General features: G+C 35.0%; 1 protein-coding gene across 2 annotated transcripts in view; it reads left to right on the top strand.

Annotated features, from left to right (window-relative positions):
• The window catches only part of CTNNA3 (catenin alpha 3), a 1,596,010-nt gene that overhangs the window by 1,089,371 nt on the left and 479,563 nt on the right, over nucleotides 1-27,076 (top strand). For both annotated transcript variants that reach the window (XM_029245645.1, XM_029245646.1), the window contains exon 11: nucleotides 25,733-25,889. In XM_029245645.1, the coding sequence (XP_029101478.1) occupies nucleotides 25,733-25,889 (157 nt within the window). The remainder of the gene's footprint in view (nucleotides 1-25,732; nucleotides 25,890-27,076) is intronic.

Raw genomic sequence — 27,076 nt, 5'->3', positions numbered from 1 at the left:
GTTGATACTCCATTTAAAGTTCTTATACTGGCTATATTCCCTGTGCTTATTTTATTTTATAGCTTATTTTATACATAACAATTTGTACCTCTTAATCCCCTGCCCCTATCGTGCATCTTCCTCCTTCCCTCTCCCTGCTGGTAACCACTAGTTTGTTCTGTATATCTGTGAGTCTGTTTCTGTTTTGTTATATTCATTAGTTTGTTTTACATTTTAGATTCCACATATAAGTGATAACACACAGTGTGTGTCTTCCTCTGTCAAACTTATTTCGCTAACCATAATACCCTCCAGAAGACAGTGGAACATTTTAAAGTGCTTAAGGAACTGTCAAGCCATAATTTTATATCCACTGAAAATATTGTTCAGGAATGAAGGCAAAATTAAAGTTAAGAAAATTAATCACTAGCCAGACCTGCTCAAAAAAGAACATAAAAGGCCAAAGGAAGGGGAATGATATGAAATTAATACTTAAGATCTTCAGGAATGAAGAAAGAACACAGAAATGGTAAATATTAGGATAAATGTAAACAATAAGAATAATAACTGTTTTTCTGCTTAAATTTATTTAAGAAAGTAAAAATTAATTGCTCAAGGGTTTTCAATGTATGTTAATGCAATAAATATAACCTAAAATTAAGTAGGGCAAAAGGACTTGTAAAGTAGCAACATGTCTAAGTTTTAAGTGAAGTGATGCAATAATAACTCTTAGTAGACCATGAAAATTTAGGTAGGCATATTATTATCTCTGGAATAAACAATAGCAACAACAACAATTATTATTATTATTCAAAGAGGTATAGCCAAAAAAACAACAGACACAAAAATCAGCCAATAGATACAAATTACAATGAGATACTAAAAAATATTTAAACAGTTCAAAAGTAGACAGGGAAGTGAGAACAGGGGAACAACAGCAACAAAATAATAAAATAGTAGACCTAAAACAATAACAATAATTACATGCAATACTAACAGTCTAAACTGGTGATTGGCAAACTTTCTCTTAAAGACACAAATAGTAAATATTTTCTTCTTGAGAGCTATATGGTCTAGGTCTCAGCTGCTCAACTTTACTGTTGCAGCATAAACACAGCCATCAACAATAAGTAAATGAAAGGTCATGGCTGTGTCTGATTTAAAATTGTATTTACAAAATTAGATGGCTGGCCTGTGGGCCATTTTTTGCTGACTCCTTATATAAACACTCCAATTAAAGGATAGAGAATGTCAGAGCTGATACAACAAAGCAAGTTCTTACTGTATATTACTTAAAATATAAAAATGCAGATAGAATGAAAGTAAGCAAATGGAAAATAATAATAAACCATGTAATCTTTAAACATAAGAAGGGTTGAGGAAATATATTTAGTATCAATAAAGTGGACCTCAAGACAAAGTATATTATTAGAGATAAAGAGGAATGTTTCATAATAGTGAAAGGGACATTCATCAGGAAGACATAAGAATTATAAAGTATATGTGCCTAATACCAGTTTTCAAATACATGAAGCATAAATTGACAGAACTTAAGGGAAAAATAGATAATTCCATAGTTATAGTAGTAAATTATAATGCCACCATTTAACCAATTAATGGAACATTTAGACAAAAATCAACAAAGACATAAAAGATTTGAATTATCAACAACCCTTATTTATTTATTTATTTATTTTGCGGTACGTGGGCCTCTCACTGTTGTGGCCTCTCCCGTTGCGGAGCACAGGCTCTGGACGCGCAGGCTCAGTGGCCATGGTTCACGGGCCCAGCCACTCCGCAGCATGTGGGATCTTCCCGGACCGGGGCACGAACCCGTGTCCCCTGCATCGGCAGGCAGACTCTCAACCACTGCGCCACCAGGGAAGCCCAACAACCCTTATTTTATAAATATCGAAAACTACATGCAACTAGAGAATACATATTCTTTTCCCATGTACATAGTACATTCACCAAATTAGACCCTATGCCACTCAATAGATGTCTCAATAAATTTAAAAGTGATCAACATCATATAAGTGAATTATCTGACCATAACATGATTACAACAGAAATCAATGACAATGAGTTATTGAAGAAAACTTCAAATATCTGGAAATTAAATAACACTTTGAAATGATTCATGGGGTTAAAACGTATGTACAACATAATAGAAAAGTATTTTGAAATGAATGACGGGGAAAATACAGTATATCATAATTTGTGGGTTGAAGCTAAAGTCATACTTAGAGGAAAACTTATAGATTTAAATGCTTATATTAGAAAAGAAAAGCAATCTAAAATTAATGACTTAACATTATGCTTTAATGTAGAAATAATTAAGAGGTAAGTAGATAAAAGAAAATAAAGATAAAATAAATCAATGAAATAGAAAACAGATGAAAAAAAAAAGCCAACAGCTCATTATTTGAAGCTGTTGAGTATAAACAAAATTAACAAACCTCTCTAGCTAGCCTGATCAAGAAAAAAGGAGAGAACACAGATCATCAAAATTAGGAAACAAAAAAGGGGTTATTAGTAAAGATTCGTAAGGTCCAGATGGTTTCACAGGTAAATTCTATTAAATAGTCCAGGAAGAAATAACAAAAATAATATACAAAGATTTTCAAAAAAACACAAACGAAAACTGAGATGGAGGAATCACTGCTCAAGTGAGGCCAGCATAATCCTAATACCAGAACCTTTTAAAAACATTATATGAAAAAGACAATTACAGAAAAACATCCTTCATGAATATGAATGCAAAAAAAATCCTTAAGAAACACTAGCAAACCAAATCCAATAATATATTAAAAGGGTGATGTATTTCCACTGACTAGAAACATTTAAAAAAAAAAGCATCACAAGAAAGATGTTTTTATTCCAGGAATACAAGATTGTATTAACACTCAGAAATTAATTACTGTAATTTACTACATTAACTAAATGAAAGAAAAAGCAAGATCTTTTTTGACCCACTTCTTACAGTATTGGAAATAAAAACAAAAATAAACAAATGGGACCTAATGAAACTTAAAAGCTTTTGCACAGCAAAGGAAACTATAAACAAGATGAAAAGACAACCCTCAGAATGGGAGAAAATATTTGTAAACGAGTCACTGGAAAAGGGATTAACCTCCAAAATATATAAACAGCTCATGCAGCTCAATATTAAAAAAACAAACAACCCAATCCAAAAATGGGCAGAAAACCTAAATAGTCATTTCTCCAAAGAACACATACAGATGGCCAAGAAGCACATGAAAAGCTGCTCAACATCACTAATTATTAGAGAAATGCAAATCAAAACTACAATGAGGTATCACCTCACACCAGTTAGAATGGGTATCATCAGAAACTCTACAAACAACAAATGCTGGAGAGGGTGTGGAGAAAAGGGAACCCTCTTGCACTGTTGGTGGGAATGTAAATTGGTACAGCCACTATGGAGAACAGTATGGAGGTTCCTTAGAAAACTAAAAATAGAACTACCACACGACCCAGCAATCCCACTCCTGGGCATATACCCAGAGAAAACCATAATTCAAAAAGACACATGCACCCCAATGTTCATTGCAGCACTATTTACAATAGCCAGGTCATGGAAGCCACCTAAATGCCCATCGACAGATGAATGGATAAAGAAGATGTGGTACATATGTACAATGGAATATCACCCAGCCATAAAAAAGAACGAAATTGGGTCACTTGTATAGACGTGGATGGATCTAGAGACTGTCATACAGAATGAAGTAAGTCAGAAAAAGAAAAACAAATATCGTATATTAACGCATACATGTGGAACCTAGAAAAATGGTACAGATGAACCGGTTTGCAGGGCACAAATTGAGACACAGATGTAGAGAACAAACGTATGGACACCAAGGGGGGAAAGCAGTGGGGGGGTGTGGGTGGTGGTGTGATGAACTGGGCCATTGGGATTGACATGTATACACTGATATGTATAAAATTGATGACTAATAAGAACCTGCTGTATAAAAAAATAAATTAATTACTGTAATTTACTACATTAATTAAATGAAAGAGAAATGTCTTATGACTATTTCAATATATGCAGAAAAAATATCAGATTAAATTAAAATTTTAGCCAGTTAAGAATCAATGGAAATTTTCCTCACATGATAAAGGATATCTAGGGGAAAAAAATCTGCAACAAACATCTAACTTAATGGTATTTTAAAGCTTTCCCTTTGAAATTAGGAATGAGAGTTATAAACACTAAAGTGCTATGACACATTAATTAACATTGTTCTAGAAGTTCTGATCAGGAATATAAGATAAGAAAAAGCATGATATAAGAACTGGATAGTAAGAAATAAAATTATTATTTGCAGGTAATATGACTGCATATATAACAAATACAAAGGAATGCAAAATCAAAGTATAATTAGTAGATGAATTAGCCAGGTTTCTGGGTGAAAGGTCAATATAACAAAAGCAATTGCAGAAAACAGGTTTCTGCCTGCTCTGGTGAGTCTTGGCCTGGTTGAAGGGCCTTCCCCTCCTGGCTTCCTTTTGTAAAATTACGCTCACTCTTTGCTCTCTCTGCCTTAGGCATGAGGGCACCCAGAGGTTATCTTAAGAAATACAATCTCTCAGCTCCTTGTTTAGGTGGATTTGGATTTGAATTTGAATTGGAAGGTTTCTCCACTTTGGTCAGAGAAAATAAGGCAGAGCAGAGGTTGTTGAAGTTAACGGTGGTGGTGTTTGATCCACGGTGGGCTTTAGGAACTGTGAGGCAGGATTGCTCTGCCTGCAAGTCAGTTGCAGATGCCTGTGCTCTGGACCTCAAAATATAGGACTGAAAAAAAAAAGAAGAAACAAAATATAGGCCTGGAACCTGCTAACCTCCACGGCCTCGATGCCTCTGCCACCAGCTGGTGTTTGGGACACTCCCTGTTCTCAGGCCAGGTTGGCAGGGAGGACATCTCCCCAAGCCAAGGCCCTTGCCCCTCTTATTTTGGGCGGAGGCCAGAGAACAAAGCAGGATATCTGAATTCTGGGTGAGTGGGACTGGGCAGGGGGATGTCAAAAAGAAAAAAAGCAATTGCAATTCCATGAACTGGCAAAAAGTTGTTAGAAATGAAATTTTCTAAAATATAATATTGACAATAGCATCAAAAATATCAAATACCCAGGAATGATCTAACAAAAAGTTGTACAGAAAACCAAAAAGTGTAATTGAGAAAAAAAAATGCATGAAGTCTCAAATACATATATAAATATATATATTTGTTTCTATGTCAGTGCGTATGTAGATGTATATATGTATGCGTGTGTAAATATATATACATACTACATATATATGTGTGTATATGTATATGTATACACACGCATACGTATCATGAATTGTACGACCCAGTATTATAGAACTGGCAATTGGCCACGTGGCTTATTTGTCAATGAATGTGAAAGTGCCATGTGTTACATCTGGGTGGAAGCTTTAAGAGCCAGTGTAGCCAGTTCACTACACTCTCTCTACTTTCCTCTACCAAGGTAATTAATTAGCAATAGGTGCAAGAGATTGGCTGCTCTTTCAGGTTGGGTCACAGAATTAGGAGAAATCAAGTAGATTCTCTAGGCAACCCAAAATGGACACATATAGTGATCAAGGAAAACAAAATAGAAAAATTCTGTTGTTACAGGCCTCTGCAATTTAGGGTGGTTTATCATTACTGCAGTTTAATGTAATCTATCGTGACTGAAGTATGTATACTATTGGAAGTAGTAGTTGCTCTTTGGGACTTACCAAGACATTATAAAGCTATAGTAACTAAGACCATGTTGTACTGAATCAAGCATAAACAAATAGAGATGAAGAAATACATCTTTATTATGATCATTTGACACTAGAAAGGACTGGGCAAAATATGCTGTTTTCAGTAAATGATACCATGACAATCAGATACATAATAAGAAAATAAAACTTGAATTCTGCTTCATACTCTACACAAACACCAATTCCATGTGGATTAGTAACTTAAATGTAAGAGGCAAAACATAAGTCTTTAGAAGATAATGTGGAAGAATATCTTCATGTGCTTGGGATAAAAACAAAATGTTTTTCATGGGAACAAAAAGCATTAAAAAAAATAAGGAATTATTGTACTACATTAAAACTACAGGCCCATTATTATCAACATACATCTATAAGAAAGTGAAAATATAAGCCTCCACATGGGAAAATATATTTGCAAATTATATAACTGACACTGGGCTCATATCCAGAAGATATACAGATATAAATATATAACATACAGGGCTTCCCTGGTGGCGCAGTGGTTAAGAATCTGCCTGCCAGTGCAGGGGACACGGGTTTGAGCCCTGGTGTGGGACGATGCCACATGCCACAGAGGAGCTAGGCCTGTGAGCCACAACTACTGGAGCCCGCACACCTAGAGCCCATGCTCCACAACAAGAGAAGCCACCGCAATGAGAAGCCTGCGCACCACAATGAAGAGTGGCCGCTGCTCGCTGCAACTAGAGAAAGCCCGCGTGCAGCAACGAAGACCCAGCACAGCCAAAAATAAAATAAAATAAATACATTTAAATATATATATACATAACATACATATCTATATATAATGAATGAATACCATGTTTATACAGATATATATAATATGAGCAATATATGTACATATAAATATAGACATATAAAATATACAAAGACAGAAAATCCAGTCGAAAAATGGCAGTGGGCAAGTGACTTAAATATGCTGTTCAAAAAGGACAAAATCCAAATGTCCTATAAACATGTAGAAAAGCTGTCTAACCTCTTTAATTATCAGGGGTCTCTAAACAGAAACAACAAATGTATTACTTCCAGAATGGCTACAATTTAAAAGGCTGACAATACCAAGAACTGATGAAGATGTTGAATATCAAGAATACTCATATATTGCTGGGAGTTTAAATTGGTATGGATGGGGACTTCCCTGGTGGCGCAGTGGTTAACAATCCGCCTGCCAATGCAGGGGACATGGGTTCGAGCCCTGGTCCGGGAAGATCCCACATGCCGCGGAGCAACTAAGCCCGTGCACCACTACTGAGCCTGTGCTCTAGAGCCTGCGGGCCACAGCTACTAAGCCTGCGCTCTAGAGCCTGCGGGCCACAACTACTAAGCCTGCGCTCTAGAGCCTGCGGGCCACAACTACTGAAGCCCACGCGCCTAGAGCCTGTGCTCCGCAACAAGAGAAGCCACCGCAGTGAGAAGCTCGTGCACTGCAACGAAGAGAAGCCCCAGCTCACAGCAACTAGAGAAAGCCCGTGCGCAGCAACGAAGACCCAATGCAGCCAAAAATAAATAAATTTATTTAAAAAAATAAAATAGCAATATGTTTCTGATATTATGGAAAATGTGAATATCACATTGCTACACTGAATTTTGAAAATAAATAAATAAATAAATAAATTGGTATGGATGGATGCTAACTTGTTTGGCATTGTCTCTTAAAGTGGAAATGCATACACTCTATGACCCAATAATTTCAGTCTCAGACATATACCCTGAAGAGATTCTTGCATATAAGCATGAGGAGATATATAGAAAATGTTTATGGCAGATTAGTTGTAATAGCCCCAAACTAGAAATAAAAAAGTGTTTGATAGTAGAATGGAGAATTAATTTGCTTTATATTTATATAATGGAAAAAGCTAACAAAATGAATGACATATTTACATATGATAACCTGGAGGAATCTTAGAAGTATAATGTTGACTAAAGAGCCAGGCATAGAGTTGGCTGCTTTTATAAATTTCAGAGACAGACGAAACTAAGCTATAATGTTTAGAACTGTGTATATATACAGTACAATTATAAAGGAAAAGAAAGATATAGGGATGTGTAAGTCATGGCAATATTTCTCTTTCTCAAATCAGGTGGTGTTGTGATGATTTTAAAACTATACATTCTGTTTTTATTTTGTTTTATTCCACTATATAAAGTCTTAAAAGAAGAAAATATCCTACCCATTCATCTCTAATATTTTTTCTCAGTATTTAAAATTCATATCTAAATGTATTTTGTTAAGTCACTGTGAGAAATTATAGGATTAATTATAGAAACTATACTATAATATGATTAATTATAAGAACAACTGCCCTCATCTTTTATGATTTCCAATTAGAAGATAATGCCTTGTTACATAAATCTTTTCCCAAACCAGTAGAAGGGCAATAGAAAACCTGGTTTATTTGGTCCTAGAAAATTTAAAATAATGAGAAGTACACAGTATATATTTTCTCTTTCCATGAAATGCAAGAAAGTTGTTGATATTATTTAACAGAATAGCTTGAGATATTTTATTAAATTTTCTTCTGATACCTTTGTATTTGTTAGACTGTGGACTTTAGATTAAAAGCAAACCAAACACGATTATCCCACAGATTGAAATTGAGTGTTGACTTCATTTTTCCTGAGATGATAGCTTATTCACTCATACGATGTGGTCATATAAGTTTAGTGTATGGAATATTCAAGAGATTTATTAGTTTGAACCTAGAATATATTACTAAAAATAAGATAGGTATTTTTTTTTTCTAAGAAGCAATCCCAATTTATATATATTAAAATGCTCCTCTGGCTTGGTTTTTGAATTACATACTCACAAAATCCTTGAAATAGAAAATGGACCAAAGTGACGTTTGCAGTCTCAGCAACTCAAACCTTGCTTGAAATGATTAGTTATCCTTTTCCACACCCCTAATACAGGGTCTTCTCAAGCATTAGAAAATGTTTAACATCAAGTCTTGAGTAAAGATTTCCTGCCTATGCTAGAGGAGAAGGGATTTTATAGGTTAATAAACTACATGGTACAAAGAAGGAGAAAGAAATTTACTAGGAGGTTGGTCATTTACTGGGAAGCTGGCCATCCTGTATCTTTCATGGTTAGCATATTAAAATATTTAATACCAAAAGGGACATTATAGCTGATGAAACCTTGGGTCAATTTTCTGTGTGAAGTAAATCCTAAAGTATCATTAAATCTTTTGCATTAATTTGTTTCAAAGTCTGAAGCAGTAAATAAAACTACTGATGGAGCTGGTAAATAGAATAGGTTTTTCATTTAGCTCAAAAGTGGATAGAATATAATTAAAATGCTGAAGAACAAATACATATCTCAAAAAGGTTTAGCTAAATTTTGAATAAGGATAATTCAAAAATTTTCATTGATTCCCTTATTTCACCATGAGAAGAAACTTTTAAAATCCTCTTATAGTTGCAATTGGATGTTGTTACATGCTGCTCATAGCTTCTCTCATAATTGAAATGAGCTTGTGAGATAAACAGAGATGCTGAATAGAAATATTTTGAATAACTCTAATAGAGCTTTACTCCTCCCATCTTAAGAAATGTAATTCATTTGTGTTTTTTTTTAACAAACAAAAATAAATTTAAAAATAAAAAATTTCTTGTAATTCTTCTACCAGAAACAATAGAGTGATACTTTGGTGTACATCCTTTTTAGATTATTCAGTAATGGGTAGGTATCTCTACACATCAAACCAAACTGTATCATGCTCCTATTGTTAGTCTTTTCTTTCACTTAAGATGCTTTGAACCCTTCTCCATGTTATTAAATCTTGTCCTGCAGTGTAACTCTTTGTGGCTGTATAGTATTTCATTAAAAAGCTGTATTACAATTTACTTAACCAATCTCCATTTTGGTCATTTATTATGTACTATTTATTTATTAAACACTACTGTGGTGTTGTTAAGTTAAATTCCAATATACATCTTTGGTTATTTCATTAGAGTACATTTCTAAAAGTGAATTGCTATCTCAAAGTCTGCACATTTACAATTTTTAAAATGTGCATTGCAAAATACTCTTCACACATAGAAATAGGAGTTTCTTAAATGAGTCTATAGCAGCCATTTGATAATCTGCCTCTCTTAAGCGTTGTAAAGTTAGAATCCAGTGAGTAGCAAGGGAAAGAATAAAAAATCCTCTCCCCTAGGATGAGCATGTGTTTTACAACTTAACAGTTTATCCATTAAAAAAAAAAAAAAAGTCTTGACTTTGTACAATGTCAATATCACTTTTAAGTCTTAGAATCACAGAATACTGAAGGAAACATATGTTATGGAGGAAAGATGACTTCTGTAGAAGGACATTTTGCCTAATGGTATGTTAGAATTTTTTCATGGGTTAATAGAAGACTGAGTGAGAGGTACATTCATTGTAAAAACATTTTTATAATATATGTAGGTATCTTAGATGCAGGGAAAATTTTACAACCAATCAGGACTTGATAGAAAAAAAACTTACTGGAATTCTAATACACTAACATTTTTGCAAGGTATCTGGAAGTACAAGTACAGAATAAAAACACCAAGGAGATGCCAAATTGGTGTGATTAAATTTGAGGAAGTAGTTATACTTTTGGAAGACTGAGTAGAAATGAAAGAGATCAGATTCTTTTGTGATAAATATGCTATAGATTTAAAAGGAAATAATTCAAGCCACCCCTCTATGATAATGAGATTTGGACAGGAAATAATAACAAGAGGAACCTGAGCATTACTGTAGATTGTCTACTGAAATTGTTGGATTGATTTTTTAACAAATGGGTTAAAAATGTTGGTAATTATTAAGATTTGTTTGAGAATAAAATCCCCAGAATGGGTTAGCATATGCCATAAGTATGGAATGTAGGTCTAATTGTTATACTTTGATTTAAAAAAATGGATATGGAAAAGATCCAGGTAAAATTAAGGAAAATTAGAAGAATTTGTATATGAGGATCATCCATTTTAAAAGATAAAGCCTGAGAGGGCATAATTTCTAATTTCAGACAGTTTTGGAAGGTACATAAAAGGTGAACACAGACTTATCAATTTGTAAACTAGAACTTGGAATGTAGCTCTGTTCATCAATCAACATCCACCTAGACCCAAGTCTGGCTCTTCCAAATTCCAGATAACCTTAGATGAGGTAGTTTTGTCTCTATCGCTTTTTTTGTTTTGTTTTTTTAAGACTTGCTTTAAAAGTAAAATACACCTAAAGATACTGCTATTCATGCTCACCTTCAGTAATTTATGTGAAAAATGGCTCAACCTCATTTTTTTTTTTTTTTTTTTTTTGCGTTATGCGGACCTCTCACTGTTGTGGCCTCTCCCGTTGTGGAGCACAGGCTCCGGACGCGCAGGCTCAGCGGCCATGGCTCACGGGCCCAGCCGCTCCGCAGCATGTGTGATCTTCCCAGACCAGGGCACGAACCCACGTCCCCTGCATCGGCAGGCGGACTCTCAACCACTGCGCCACCAGGGAAGCCCTCAACCTCATTTTTGCAATTTAGAACATCGTACTAATGACTTTTGATCTGGGTTTTGTCCCAAAAAAGCATTTTTATTTTTTATGTCCAAAGCATAAGATACCTGTGGCATATCTCTCTCAATCAGTGGTCAAGTGATTCTTTTTCTTGCATTGTATCTGTTTCTCCTGATCTCAGAAATGACCATTTAACTTTCTGGTTTGATCTCCTCTAAACCATAAGCTACCAAAGTGAATTTCATGTACAACAAATAACCTGTATTTCAAGTGAGACCATTCCAAAAGTACCAGCCACCTAGTCATTTTGTTTTGGTGATGCTACTCACAAACAGACAGAAATTAAATCTTATTTACACAGGTACCTCACATTTAAGTTTTCTAGATAATATTCTGTCATCCCAAACAGATCATACATTCTAGTTCAGGGATCATGGCTTGCATTTGTATGCGTTTAAACCAGTAAAGATTTAATGTCTGTTTTTGTTATTGGTATTTGTGATGATAGTGGTTCTTTTTTGGTGTGTGTAATGTTAACAAATAGAGATGAAAGAAGGAGAGATGGTTAAAATGAAATGAAAATGGGTTAATCCATTTTCTGAGTTAGTTAAGAAAGGGAAGGAAATATTTATTAAACATTAACCAGGAACTATTGTAGTTACTTTACCTAAGTAATTTTAATCCTTTACATTAGTGCTTTTAAATATTACATGTGCCTATGAATAACCTAAGGGTCTTGTTAAAATGCAGGTTCTCTTTCAGTAGATGTGATACGGGACCTGAGATTCTGTATGTCTAACAATGCAGGTGATATACTGATGGTGGTAGTTGCCCTATGACACTCTGAGCAACAATGTTTTACACAATTCTATGAGGTAGTGTAATATAATGATAGTTCCAATGATGATAACAGTAGTAGTTTAGCATATATCATCTTACTGGAACAAAAGTTCTGTAGGTTGGTAAGACACATCTAGTAAGCGAACAAAGAAAACTGATAAGTTGTGGAATAATAAAATAATCGAGCTACGAGAAAAAGAAAAACATAATGAAAGAAGGTTAAACCTGAAGAGTAAAGTGTATTAATGATCTCTAAAAATGCTCCTTTCCTACTCAGGTAAACTCTAGCTAGGATGGATTTTGTTTATATTAAGACAGAAAACATTTATATTTTCTTTAAATCCACAGTACCTCCTGTCATCAGAATGCTTAAAATCAGCAGTTTTCTTCCTGTTTTCAGTGGTTAGCCTACCTGGTACAAGTGACCTTTGGATAACTATTTAAAAGGTTTATCAGTAAAGTTTCAAATGCCTGATTCACAAAAGTCATGTTACTGCTGTAGAACCACTCAGGTTGAACCTTCTGAAAAGCAAGCACTTTCCTTTTGGTTATGTTGATTGCAACACTGCCCCATTTTTAAACTTTGCCACAGGAAGGGCTGTTCAAGCTCAAAGTCGATACTTCCAAAGTCACTAAATATTTCAGCTCTAAACACAGCAGATTTATAAGAACTAAGCTCTGGAAACATCTTCCCAGAAATAGCAAGGCTGCTCTGCAAAGTCCAATAAGGCTAATTACCCTATCAACGCTAAGGCGATTACCTTGAAAGTGTTTGAATAGGGACTTCTGCCAACTCTTCTAACAAAAGATATTGCTTTGACCTCTGATCTGAGCTGCCCTAGTCTACCCAGTGAAAGAATTAAAATGTTGTGTTGCTACAGAGTAGCCAGGGAGGAACTGATCACCTTAATGCAATGAGACCATGGGTGTGGTCCTCCCCATAGGGGATAATCTGTAAGAAAGAGTGTGTTATCTCATGTAAAGACAATATCTATGATTGACTTCCTGAGAAGGTGGTTATTACTCCTTGCCCTGGTAGTGGTGGGCATGGGGGCTTTGTGATATGCACTGAGGGCTGACTTACATCTTTTACTCTTTCCAGTACAGTGAAAGGATCTTAGAGAAACACCTGAGAAGATGGTGTTCCATTTTTTTTTCCTGCTTTGAAGAGTATATTAACCCTTTTTGCTGATTTTAATAACATCGTAGTGAAGACCCCATTCTTAAAGGGAAATGAAAGGGGCCACAAAAGTTTGCCTTGAGTTTATCTCACGTAATGGTAGATAAACTAAGAAAAGTCTTACTTTCAGTGGTAGATTTTCCGAAGTTAATGAATGAAACCATTGTATGGGCTGTGTTCTGTGTTACCATCTGTTTTGTCTTTGCATTCAAAAATACTGAACCTTGAATATAAGTGAAATTCCTGCCCTCTGACAGAAAGGTGTAGTCTGGTCTTTGTCACTGTGGCCCCAGTCCTATTGTTCCTTACTGTTGTGCATAATTAGTCTCTGTGAATTAAGTTAATGATCAGGTTTCATCCAGGAACTGATTGCTATATATTCTCATGTGTTACAAACTTGTTTTTACAACCATTTGTCAAATTGAAGAAACCCCTCACGTTATTTGAAAAGTGAAAACAATTTCTATGAAAGAAAAAAAAATCTACTAAATTCAACAGAATGAGCCATCCATAGTTTTACATTTTATGTAAGTCTTTCTTTGGTAAAAATTGTTTTCCACATAAAATGCTTCGCTTGTAATTTAATCTTGGGCTTTTGCAACTTAAAATTTTTCTCCCCCAAATGGTATCTTCCATATTTTTTTTATTTCCATCACCGGAACCACCATTAACTGAGTAACTCAAGCCAGACACTTGGGAACTCTCCTTGACTCCTTCTTAATTCTCATCCCTCACATTCAACTGGTCATAATTCTGTGAATTTTGCATGTAAATTATCCCTCGAATCTTGCTTTCACTGCAGCTACAGCCTCAGCTGACTATGAAGAAATGTAGACCACTCCCTCCCTTTCCTCACCAGGAGGGCTGCAAATGAGGCTAGAAAATGGAAGGAAACATGTCTTTTATGTCAAGAAAACTCAGTCATCATAGAACTGATGCTTGGCCTGCATCATGGAGAGCATCCAGTTCTTCCCAAAATCCATTACATGAAATGACATTAGCACGTCAGATAGACCCTGCTAGCTGCTAAAAGCCACTGTAGGTTTGTCACCTATATTTCCCCAGAGAGAATTACCTCCTGTTCATAGTCTGTGTCCTACTACTCAATCTAATTTACATAGGTCCAACTCCCAGGAAGCAGTAGTACTTTATTCCTGAGTTCTATACATAGCCCTGTGTATTCAAGTCTGTAATTAAAAACCACAACCTTATTTATCTTTTACTATGCATGTTATGGCTCAAGCCTGCTGAGCACAAAATAAATAGCACTTTAAAATTAAGAATTTCAAGTCTGCATTCAACAAAGAGGGGCTATTTTCCAGTGTATAGTATCGTTGTATCTTCCTAGGGTAATATCTATCAACCAACTCATTTGCAGCTGAGAATTCAGATTGTTTGTTTTACTTGAGAAGCATACTTTACAAACGATTCAGATTGTTTGTTTGTTTTACTGACAAAGAGAGTTCTCCTGAATGTAGGCCATTGCTTCTTCAATGTGTGGTTATTACAATAAGTACTGCATCACTGTGGTATTTCACATGCACCAGTGAATATGCTTCAGCAATTAAGGACTCCAGGTCCCGGAGAGTGAAATAAACAGCCAGAACTTTTACAATCTATTGTGACCTAGAAGTAGTCTTCTCCAATATAGTAGTAAATTTTAAACAATAATGTTTATAATTATTTGATGGGGAAACATGATATTTTTTCTTCCATTTCCAGAATGAAAATGACTTTCTCCTCTTAAAAAACCAGGAATTTGAGGGGGCATGATAATACCTTAAGTTTATATAGTTTATTTATGTTTTCAAATCACTCCTAATGTACTTTACTATTTATCGATAGTTCTAAATAATTCTATAGGCTAGATATTATATTCCAAATTTGACAGATTAAAGAAAAAAGATACAAAGATTGAGTTGCCCAAACTATACACAACACTTCTAATTTGAGAAAGGCAACTCTAATTCATTCTCAGGGAATTTCTCTCTCTCTCTGTCTCTCAAGAAGAATTTTATAAAATAGTAGCCGAGAGAAATTCAGTATTATTCCCTTTTATTGGTAGCATCTGACTTTTTTCTTTTTAATTATAGTTGATTTACAGTATTATATTAGTTTCCGGTGTACAGTAAGGTGATTCAATATTTTATAGACTATACTCCATTTAAAGTTATTATAAAATAATGGCTATGTTTCCCTGTGCTATATAATATATGCTTGTTGCTTATATATTTTATACATAATAATTTATGTCTCTCAATCCCATATCCCTCTTTTGCCCCTCCCCTCTTTCCTCTCCCCACTGGTATCCACTAGTTTGTTTTCTATATCTGTAAGTCTGTTTCTGTTTTGTGATGTACATTTGTTTGTTTTATTTTTTTTTAGATTCCACAGATAAGTGATAACGTACAGTATTTGTCTTTGTCTGACTTATTTCACTAAGCAGAATACTCTCTAGATCCATCCAAGTTGTTGCAAATGGCAGAATTTCATTATTTTTTATGGCTAAGTAATATTCTGTGATATATATAATAGAATATTGTATATCTATATAATATATATATATCACATCTTCTTTAGTCACTTACCTGCTGATGGACACTTGGGTTACTTCCATAACTTGGTGTTGCAAATAATGCTGCTATGAATATTTGGGTGCTTGTGTCTTTTAGAGTTAATATTTTCATGTTTTTCAAATGTATACCAGGAGTGGAATTGCTGGGTCATATGGTAATTCTATTTTTAGTTTTCTGAGGAACCTCCATAATGTTTTGCATAGTGACCACACCAATTTACATTCCCACCAACAGCGTACAAAGGTCCCCTTTTCTCCACTTCCTCTCCAGCATTTGTTATCTGTGGTCTTTTTGGTGACAGCCATTGACACATGTGAGGTGATGTCTCATTATAGTTTTGATTTGCATTTCTCTAATAATTAGCAATATTGAGCATCTTTTCATGTGCCTGTTAACCATCCCTGTTAGGTCTTCTTTGGGAAAATGTATATACATACATACATACATATATATATATATAATTGTAGGTACTAGTATAAGAGTTTCTTGTAGGGATGGACTAACTCACTTGGGAAAAGGCTTTATTAAATGTGTAGACCTGCCAAGTAGAAAGAACCATAGCCTGGAGCCCTGGTTATATGAGAAGGGAGCTCTCCACACTCCCTGGGGAGATAACGTTAAAACATTAAAATTCCTGCTTTTCAGTAAAATGAGGGATGTGGATCATACATTTATCAAATGAACTCAAAAGTTCACTCTAATGAACATCACATTACCTAGTGAGATAAACACTCAAGAGGAAAAGGACATTGTTTTATGAGAATATATCACAAGAAACCTAGATTTGATAAAGCTATCCTGAGGAAGTGATTCTTGATATGAGCTCTGTTAGATGAATTAGAGTTACCTAGGAAAAGGTAGAAAGTTAGGGGGGGCTGATGGTAAATGATGCTAGGGAAATAAACAGGTGTCAAATATTTCAGGGCTTTAGGCCAAGTGAAGTACTTTTGCATTTATCCTAAGATTAAAAAGGAAAATGGGAGCTTCGTGAGATTTGTAATTTGGAAATATTAATCTGTAGAGAGTGGCTGGGACCAGGGTTAAAGCTACCTCAGTTGTCCCATTGGCAGATCATGGTACCATAGAGTAGGTTTGTGGATGTGGACATAGTAGCCAAGAAGCCAAAATGCTAGGTCAAGGACATTAAGGTAATTTATCTTCTAGGAACCCATTAAAGGGAGGAAGAGTGAGAACAAAAGCAATGAGAAAAGGAGAGAGACCAAGTCATCCTTGACTATTTTAACCCAATTTATACCCTATACCCTATGTATATATCTTTTTAACATATCTTGGAAGCTCAGGGAAAATATTGCTTTACACGATCTGGGTTTTATATACCTGTTAGCCTTTACTAAATATTTGTGCATGGCTTTTCTCCCTTAACACCGTTAAAATATTTTCGGGGTTTGTCCTGTCTAATGTTTCTTTACTTTAGATACATAGTAGATAAAGAGCAAATATTCTTTGACAATTAAAAAAGTTAAATCTCCTAATGTTGCATGAACTTGTTTTAGTTCACAGTTTTTGATAAGACCAAGTTGAATCTTCAGAAATTCCAAATATATGGAGAGAATGTCCAATCCCAAGAATTCAGACATTGCAAATATATGCTGTTTTTCATTTAAAATTTTGCCAACTTCTTAGTATAAAACACATTTTGGCAATTAATGAATAGCTTGCATTTTGCCTTTATGTTTATATGGAATTGGATGGTGCATTAAAAGGAACTTTGTAGTTGTTTCTGACATAGAATTCCTTTTTTAAAAAAAGGGAATTTATTAATTTAGCAAAGATATCAAATTTATTTTTAATTCCTCCACTTGAACCCCAATCATTTGGAAGGTAGTAGATATTTCCTCATCTCCAGATTCAAAACTTATTAGATACCTAAGTGGCAGATTATATTGGATCCAGAAATCTCTGTTGTTTCTGTTTTTTTCATCATTAGAAATTAAAGTATCTCCCATTACCTTAAGTTGTAATTTACGATATTGTTTTCAGAATTTTTTTTTCTTTTTTAAAGCAAATTTTCTCTTATTTTAGTTTTATATGACAGGTAAATCTCAACAGTATACTGTTTCTGTAGATTCAGTTTTCCTTAAATTCATATTTGTTTAACTGAGGGATATTTTTATAATTAGCATATGAAAGTGATTGTTGAGCCTGTCAGAACTGTAAATTCTGTATGTCTGTGTGTTTGTATATATAGTGTTTAAATTACCGAAGTATTCTTTGTATTTTTTCCCAAACTCTCTGCATTGAGGCAAACAGTCATAAGATGTCTAACACTGTGTCAGGTGAGTATTAGTCGTTTTATTTAGTTAACCTAATCAAATTCTGCCAACAACCTTTGTAATAAGCATTTTTTTCTAACCATTAAAGATAAGGAATTGAGGCTCAGAACAGGGAATTTGTCTAAAATCACACAAAACTAATAAGTAATAGAGCTGGATTAAAATGTGGGATTATACCCCAAATTCCAACTTAATTTTTCTATAAAACATACTTACTGTTATGTCATGCCAGATAATTCATTTGATATTCTTTTCCTCCCTCACTTACCTTTTGCATTTAATAGGTTGTCCCGTCTTAATAATTAGTATAGAAGACAGGATAATAGTAGTTTGATTTTCATGTAAATAATCGCCTTTTACAGACCTTCTAGGGAGCATTACATGTTCCATAACCTAAATAGTCCTAGGTTGAATTTTCCTCCTTTTCTCTAGCAGTATGGATTAAGAAATATGAAAGTTTATACTAGAATAAATATAAAAGAAATATATAGACTTCCATAGAATGCCATATACTCCCAGAAATCAGCTTCGCCCCCGTCCCTTTTTAAAAATTACTTTTCACCCCTGGAGTGGGTTATCTCAGTTTTTTTATGTGTATCCAAAGTCAGGTGAAAGCCTCATGAGATGATTCATGTGAGTAATCCTATCATGCGTGGATCATCTCTTCTTGGAATAAGGAGATTACAACATTGTTAGGCCAAAGTTGAACGCAATCTAATTGTTTATAAACCTGTGAGGGTGCATGACAGGTTATATCTCCTCACCACCACCCCTCCCCAACCTCAAAATGCTTTTGTCATTTAACAAAAGATGTGACTATGGAGATTCTTGATGACAAATATCACATGGCTTACTTTTAAAATGTAATGACAGTTTCCCATAAATGAAAGAAGACAAAAAGAAAAGGTTATCAAAACTAAGGAAATGTGGAAAAACCAACATAGAAAGTGAGAAACATTTGGTAGTAGAATACTATTTCAGCAACTAAGAAAAGAATGCACAAAATTAGAGCATTGAATTTGATGTCATTACCATGGTTGCTACAATTCCAAAATTATTACAGTGTTACCAGTTTAAGTGGATGTCATATAAATTCCCCTCACATACTAGCTTAGATGTATTTGAGGTATCATATATCGCGTTATTTTAATTTTCTCTACATGCCATGACACTGAGGTAATCAGACCTATAGGTACTTACACATAACTCATCTTTTTAATCCACAAAGTGCTTTTGTTATATTAACTAAGATGTTTAAGATTATTTATATCAATGCCAATATTGAAATATCTCTGAGGAAAATTAAATTACATGGACTTATTTTCACTTTTAAAGTAACTGTTTTTAGGAATCTTTTAAGAGAAGTATATACATCAGTTGATAGCATTAAATCTGCATGTTCGAATCCAAAGGAACTTGAGTGGGATGAGCTAATTCAAACACTGCCCCCTACCCCAGTGCAGACTTACCTATAACTCCTGGGAAAATGAGTCCTGGGAGAGTTAATATGACTCTTTTGTGTACATAAAATAGTTTGAAGCAAAGTAAAACTCGAATTTAAGCCTCTTGTTTTACAATCTAGAGCTCTCTCTATAACTTTGCACAAATTATTCAATCTCTTTGTGTCTCCATTGTCTTACCAGTAAAATGGGAATACTGGTAGGACCTTCCTCTTTGGATTCAAAACATGAATTCAAATGAACTACTTAGAAACTGTTCCTGGGACACTGAAGTGGAGAAATTAGAACCTTTGTGTATTGCTAGTTGGACTGTAAAATGGTACAGCCACTGTGGAAAACAGTATGACATTTCCTCAGAAATTGAATTTAGAATTGCCACATGACCCAGAAATTTCACTTGTGGTATATAAATGAAACATTTGAAAGCCAGGACTTGATGAGATATTTGTACACCAATGTTCATAGGAGCATCATGCACAGTAGCCAGAAGGTGGAAACAACCTAAATATCCACCAACAGATAAATGAATGAGCAGAATATATGTACGTGTAGTGGAATATTATTCAGCTTTAAAAAGAAATAAAATTTTGACACATGCTGCAACAGAGATGGACCTTGAAAACATTATTCTACATGAAAAAGCCACACACAAAATGTCAAATATTGTATGATTCCACTTCTACGAGGTACCTAGAATAGTCAAATTTGTAGAGACAGAAAGTAGAATGGTGGTTACCATGGCTGAAGGGGGGGAGAGAATAAGAAGTTTTTGTTTGATAGGTATACAGTTTCATTTGGGGAAGAAGAAAAAGTTCTGGAGATGAATGGTGATAATTGTTGTGTAATAATGTAAATGTATTTTATGCCACAGAATTTTAAACTTACAAATGGGTAAAATGGTCAAATTTATGTTATATGCATTTTAGCACACGCACACACACCATTTTTTTCCCCCACACCAGGCATTGTAATGTTTTCTTCAGCGAGGCCCCTTTGCTTTTCAGAATCATAGGCTCACTCTCGGTGTCCTAAGTTACCGTAGACATAATACGGGAGACACTAAGATGTGGCAGTGAGAATGGACGTGGGTCAGAGTCATGGCTTTTCCACTTAATAACTGGACGGTCTTGTCTGAAAAATGGGGATGGTAATACCTCACTGAGTTGTAAAAATTACGTGGGTTGGTATAGAGAAAGTGCTTGGAACAGTGTTTGGCACAGAGCAGGGGCTTTGAGTATTAGTATTTATTATTATTGCTATTATTTTTTCTGTGGACTGTTAACCCCAAATAGGAAGCTCTCAAAGAGAGTCAACTCCCAGCTCTTTTTTTTTCTGAGTATTTTCTCTCTGTTGGTGCTTTTGACTCTCTTTACATATTTTCTCCATTTTTCTTTCAATCCACTGGCTTATTTTACTCTATGCTCATTCCTTTCTTTACATAATAACTTCAAACTCATAGTTTCTTTTTCCTTTCAACTTTGGTTTGTTCTACTTCCTCATGGCCTTAACCCCATCAACCCCTCTGGTTCTGATTTTACTAGATGGCTTCTCTCTCTATATATATATTTTTTTCATCTTTCATTTCCATTGCTAACTAACTCTTTCTCTGTAAGTTCTAGTTCAAATTTTCAAGAGAGATTTGACCAGCTCAACCTTTTACATCATGCCCATGACCAATCACTGGTCAGCCTACAGATTGGATGTCCTTGAAGTGGGTGCCAACCTATGATCTCAACAGTTTTGAAGAGGGAAAAATGTGATACCAAACTTGGCTCCCTATGGAGCTAAGAGTAGACTAGGAGTAGAAAAATGTATTTTAGGGACGGTTTATGAATATGGCAGTAACTGTGATTAACATGCTTAGTATAGAAGCAAAGATGAACAAAACACAGTCCCTCCTATAAACAGGCTCATATGGAGCAGATGTGTATAAACAATCATGCAATAAGATAACTACTATTTAGTTATATGGACAAAGTACTTTTAAAACACCAAAGACAATTCAGGTTCCTGAGTATAGGGAAAGGGACAGGTTTCACAGTATGCAATGACATTTCAACAGGTTTGTTAAAGAAATGTTTCCTCAGAAGGACCAGGGCAGGGAAAGGGATGGAGGAATGGTGTTGAAGCAGATTCAGTTGTAAGAACAAAGTCATGGAGGTGTGAAGATACATCATGTGGTCAGAGAATGGAGCTGAAGACAGGATGGCTGGAACGTAGGCTAAAATGAGGGAGATTATTACAGCAGACTGAAAATGGAGGTAAGGGCTAGCCTGTGGAAGCTTTTAGACTGTGAATTGGTGAAAAGGAATTTGGATTTTATCTTCAGTCAGCTAGGATTCTATCAAAGGTTATCAGGCATGGTGGGACAGGATCCCTTGTGCATTCGAAAACTACATGTGTTTGTAGCAAGGAGAATGGCCTGGAGCAAATAGGTACTGGAATTAGGAAACTATTTGGAAGGCTATCAAAGTAGTCCTATTAAGATATAGTAAGTTCTTAAAGTTAAAGATACTATGTCAAAGTTGAACTAATTAGGTGATTCTCAGGGTCAAGGGTGATTCTGACATGTACACACCTCAACCATAATCTAAAGAAAGATGCCTCAGAAAGCAACATCATTCGCTTCAGATTTAAGTCATCTTTAGTTACACATGAAGAGGATTTAAGAATAGTCCCCCCCCCCCACACCTCTAGCTATGTAGCTAAAATGTTAGGAGTATGACTCTGGGATGAAGATTTCTTCTGCCTTAAAGAGGGTTTGCACATCTTCTGAGTTTTGTCTGCTTTTAGATTTAAGCTAAATATCAGGAGAGTCAAGTAGGATAAATTTTCTTATAGTGTGCATTGTTGAATCAGTAAATTGGATCAGCTGCAGAACTGGAAGTTTTCTTACAAAATATAGCCTGCCTTATATTCGTGATTCCGTATCTCCACTGAGGGATCTGCACAAGTATTTTAACACTCTGCACAGAGTGTGAAGGCATAACTGTCCACAACCACATGTGTGCAGTTGTTCAACTGCAGGGCAATGAAACACCAGAGACCAGAGCCTCTGCAGTGTACACAGACGTACATTGTAAGTTAATAGGTTAATAAAACTGTAAAACGAAAGTCCAGGAATACTGCGGAGCTGTCATTTCTAAAGGTAGTGTGTGTTTCCTGAAAATTCAATGTGTTCCTTTTTCATAAAAAAGAAATGAGAATATCAACATAATATTTTCAAGCAACTAATTTCTCTCCTTCTGTACCTCCAATAATTTGTTGAAAGTCATGTATGTAAGGTGCAGCCTTTAGGTTACTGAGTAGAAAAAAATTCTTTTTATCGTTGCCATTATATTTTGGTGAAATCTGAATTTTGTATCCAGTATTCTGCTACACCAATTATTCCTGTTTTCCAAATTCAAAAGCCATTTTTAGTCCTCATTATTCTTGACATTTCTATGGCATTTGACCCTTTGAAAAGATTTTCTTCCTCGTCTTGACTCTTCAGTACCTTACTTTTCTACCTCCCCAACGATTCCTTCTCTCATCTTTATCACTTCCACTGTATCCTTTCCTCATACATACTGGTACTTTATATTGGAACGCAAAGGTGAGTTCTTTCCTCCCTTTTTCCATTGTCTTCTTTGATTTTCTTACAACTTTATTACTATCTCCTCCCCCTCAGGAGGTGAGGTTTAGGCTCTACCTTGCTTCTAGGTCATCATCATTATTATCACATGTTATTGCCTCTTCCTAAATGGGTATCACCTTATACTAATTTCCACTTATTTCTCAGATTTTATTCCTTTGAAAAACCTTTCCTTATGGCGCTGAATACCTCTCCCATGTGTTATAAGGCATCTTCTGCTTGCCTTTACAATAACCCCTACATTATAGCACTTATATATTGCAGTCGTTCTCAAACTGGAAGCCCCAGACCAGCAGTATCACTATCACCTGGGAATTGGTTAGACGTGCACATTCTCAGGCTCCAAAGCACATTAACTGAGTCAGAAACTCTAGAGCACGGCTCAGGAATCTGTTTCAACAAGCCATCCAAGGGGATTCTGATAGAGGCTAACGTTTGAGAATCACCGGTATGTTGCAGTTGCCTGGCTTTTGGCTTATTCCCCTTCTAGATTATGGGCTGTTTTAGAAATTATGATGGAATCTTCTTCATTGTGATGTCTTTAGTATTCCATGTAGAATCTGATGGCACTAATTTGTCTCAACGCACGAACAAGCAAGTGAGTAAATGAATGACAACTTTTTTATGAACTCCGATTTCACATCTGTGATTGGCCACTATGTAATTTGTAGGGAGAGACAAGAGTCACTTCAGAGTCAACCTCTGTATTAGGAAAGTTGACATCTAATACCCTTCATCAACAGTGTCCTCCAAAACAGTTTCACACATCTGCTTCTACAACCCTGACTGACTTTTTAACTCTCTGATCTCTCATTTTCTATCAATACTATAATCATTCTCTTCATTAATCATGCAAAAACCTTAGCAATCACTTCCTTTAGAGAATAACTTCATTTATTCTGAGTATACGACTAAAACATATTCACTGTAGAAAATCTGAAAAATTCAGTTACACACACAAAATCAAATAAAAAGCACTGGAAATTCCACCACTCTGAGAGAACCATTGTTATTTGTTGTATGGATTCATCTAACTTTTAGTTCTAGCATATTTGCTAGAAGTGACATTCTATGAAGCTTGATGTGTTTTGTAACCTGCTGTTAACTACACTTTGGTGGATATATTTCCATGTCTTTAAGCATTGTTTCTCACAGATGTGTTAATGTCTGCATGATATTTTTGGCAATAATTGATCTATCCACATCCTCCTTTAAATTATCGTAAGTCCTGTCAAAACTTTTTCAGTACGTCCACCACTGCAGTCCAAACTCTTTCTTATTCCTGTAACCTATTACAGTAGCCTTGTTTGCCAAATAAAATTTTCTATAGTGTAGTTCTGAGCAGATCACTCAAAAGTTTAAATGACGCTCCAGTACCTTCCAAATAAGGTCACAGTCCTGAGCAAGACGGTCAAGGACTCCTTATGCATAGCCAGGGTCTAGGTGAGCCTGCTCACCATTCTCATAGCATTTAGCCTGCTTTCTCGCTTTTTGAATATTGCTACTTCTCTGTTCCACAATACTTTCTCACCCATGATGTCCACTTCAGTGTGAGGCCTTGCTGAAACTGCAGACTTCCTACCCTCACCACCATTCCACCCCTTATCCCCCTTCTCTGCTCTGTTTCTCTCCTTATTTCTTATAACCATTGAAGAGACCATATATTTTACTTATTTAACTTGCTATTTGTCTGCCTCCCCTAACTGGAATATAAGTTCCATGAAGAAAATGATTTTTGCCTGTGTCTTGTTCACTGCCATATCCCTAAAATCAAGAACAGTGCTTGATACATTAAAAAAAAAAAAACAACACTCAGAATATATTCGAAATACTGAATGATGAGTGAATGCACAAACGAACGAATGAATTAATTAACAGGGAATATCTACTGGTAAAAATTTTCAAGTCCTCAAGGAAGTCAAGCTTTTATTCCCGTGATTTGCATATAATGGGCATTCACCACATAGTTGTGCAATGTGAATCCAAGTGACCAGTTAAATGTAAGCATTTCCTGGCTTTTCAAATAAATCATCATTTCCCTGCCCCCTTTAATATAGTTATATCTCTTCATTTTCCTGCACCTTTTTCACAACCTTTTCTTAGAACTTCTGCTGAAGGTGATCTCTCTACTTTCTAAAGACCGTCTATCATTTTTGTAATTATGGCATGTATTGCATCCGGAACTGAGCTGGAGTTATATGGTGCCCTTCCCATTGAGTAGTATGCAAGCTTCTTGTAGGCAGATACCAATTATCTTTGTATCTCTTGCAGTTCTTAGTGCATTGATGCTCAACAAACAGTTCTAAAATTAATTAAATTATTACCAAAAATAAAATTAAACTATTAGCAAAAGCAAAGAAGGAGTTACACGTGAGGGCATAAACATATCTAATTTTTTTTTAAAAGGAATGCCTGTCACAAGCACAATGGTAACTATTCTGAAAGAAATCACTATGTGAACATTCTACATCTTTACAGATTATTAATGCTGCACTTGCTTTGGCTGCAAGACCCAAAAGCCAAGTGGTCAAAAAAACCATGGAAATGTACAGATGCACGTGGGAGAATCATGTCCATGTCCTCACTGAAGCTGTAGATGACATTACAAGCATTGATGACTTCCTTGCTGTATCTGGTATGGTTTTATCTTTTAATTTCTATATTTGCTCTTGTAATTTTATGAAATAGCTCCGTTTTTCTTTCTCAAGATTGCTTTGGCTCTTCGGGGTCTTTTGTGTTTCCATACAAATTGTAATAGGATGATACTGAATGTAATGAATTTTATGAAATATTATGAGACTTTTTTCTAGTGATAGCCTTTCTGAAGCAAAGTGCTGCTACATATGATCTACCCTAGGATAATGAGCCTCATGCCTTGTAATCCATACACCTCAACAATTTACACTCTCTAAAAGAAATTCCTATTCATGGGCAAAGCGTAATTGAAAATAGCATGTGGAAAATTTAGGCATTTCCTGGCTTTACAGATAAATCATCATCCCCCCCCACTTTTAATATAGTTATATCTCTTCATTTTCCTGCACTTTTTTCCCAACCAGATTTTTCTCTACTCAGAAAAAAAAATGTATATTAATGGGAAAACTCTTCATTGATTTGAGATATAATATATACTTCAACTACCACTATATGTATTTGAATAGTGGTGATCTAAAGAATAAAATGAACAAGAGTAAACATCTAACTACATCAATCACAGACAGGCTTGAGATTCCGCGTCAAATTCAGATAATTCTCTCATCATATATTAGAATAGCATCCCACAAGATTGTGAAATTACTCTCATAAAGCTATATTCTCAGAAGCATAACTCAGGTTTTGATTATACTGTTGTAACAGCAAATAACTAAATATTTTTTAATTGTTTTATTCTCTTAAAAATTAAGCCTCTCACTAAAATAAATTACATATTTTTTTCTGAGAGAGAGATTTTCTTGGAATGTGATGATTCCTTTTATAAAATGCAATTTCTTATGAGTTTCTAACATCATTTTATCTTTTTTAAAGTTTCCTGATTGTATTTTATCTACCTTATCAATTTAATTACTTTCATATATGTATGCTTTCTCATTGTGAACAATATCTTGAAACCTGGTGTATTTTCATAATATACTAATGAAAAGGAAATATGTGCTAATTAACTACTTTAGATTGTTTTATTTCTTTAGAGCTAAAACTTTGAAAATAATAGAAAATGAACAGGAGAAATATTAAAATCCCTTGATAACACTATTCAGAAATAACAACTACTAATATGTGATTTATTTCCAACCAGCATATATATGTGTGTGTGTGTGTGTGTGT

Source organism: Monodon monoceros, unplaced genomic scaffold (genome assembly GCF_005190385.1).
Source record: "Monodon monoceros isolate NGI ecotype Baffin Bay Population unplaced genomic scaffold, NGI_Narwhal_1 Super_Scaffold_4, whole genome shotgun sequence".
Lineage (NCBI taxonomy): Eukaryota > Metazoa > Chordata > Mammalia > Artiodactyla > Monodontidae > Monodon > Monodon monoceros.
Note: the sequence above shows the minus strand (reverse complement) of the source record. Positions and strands in the feature narration are given on the sequence as shown.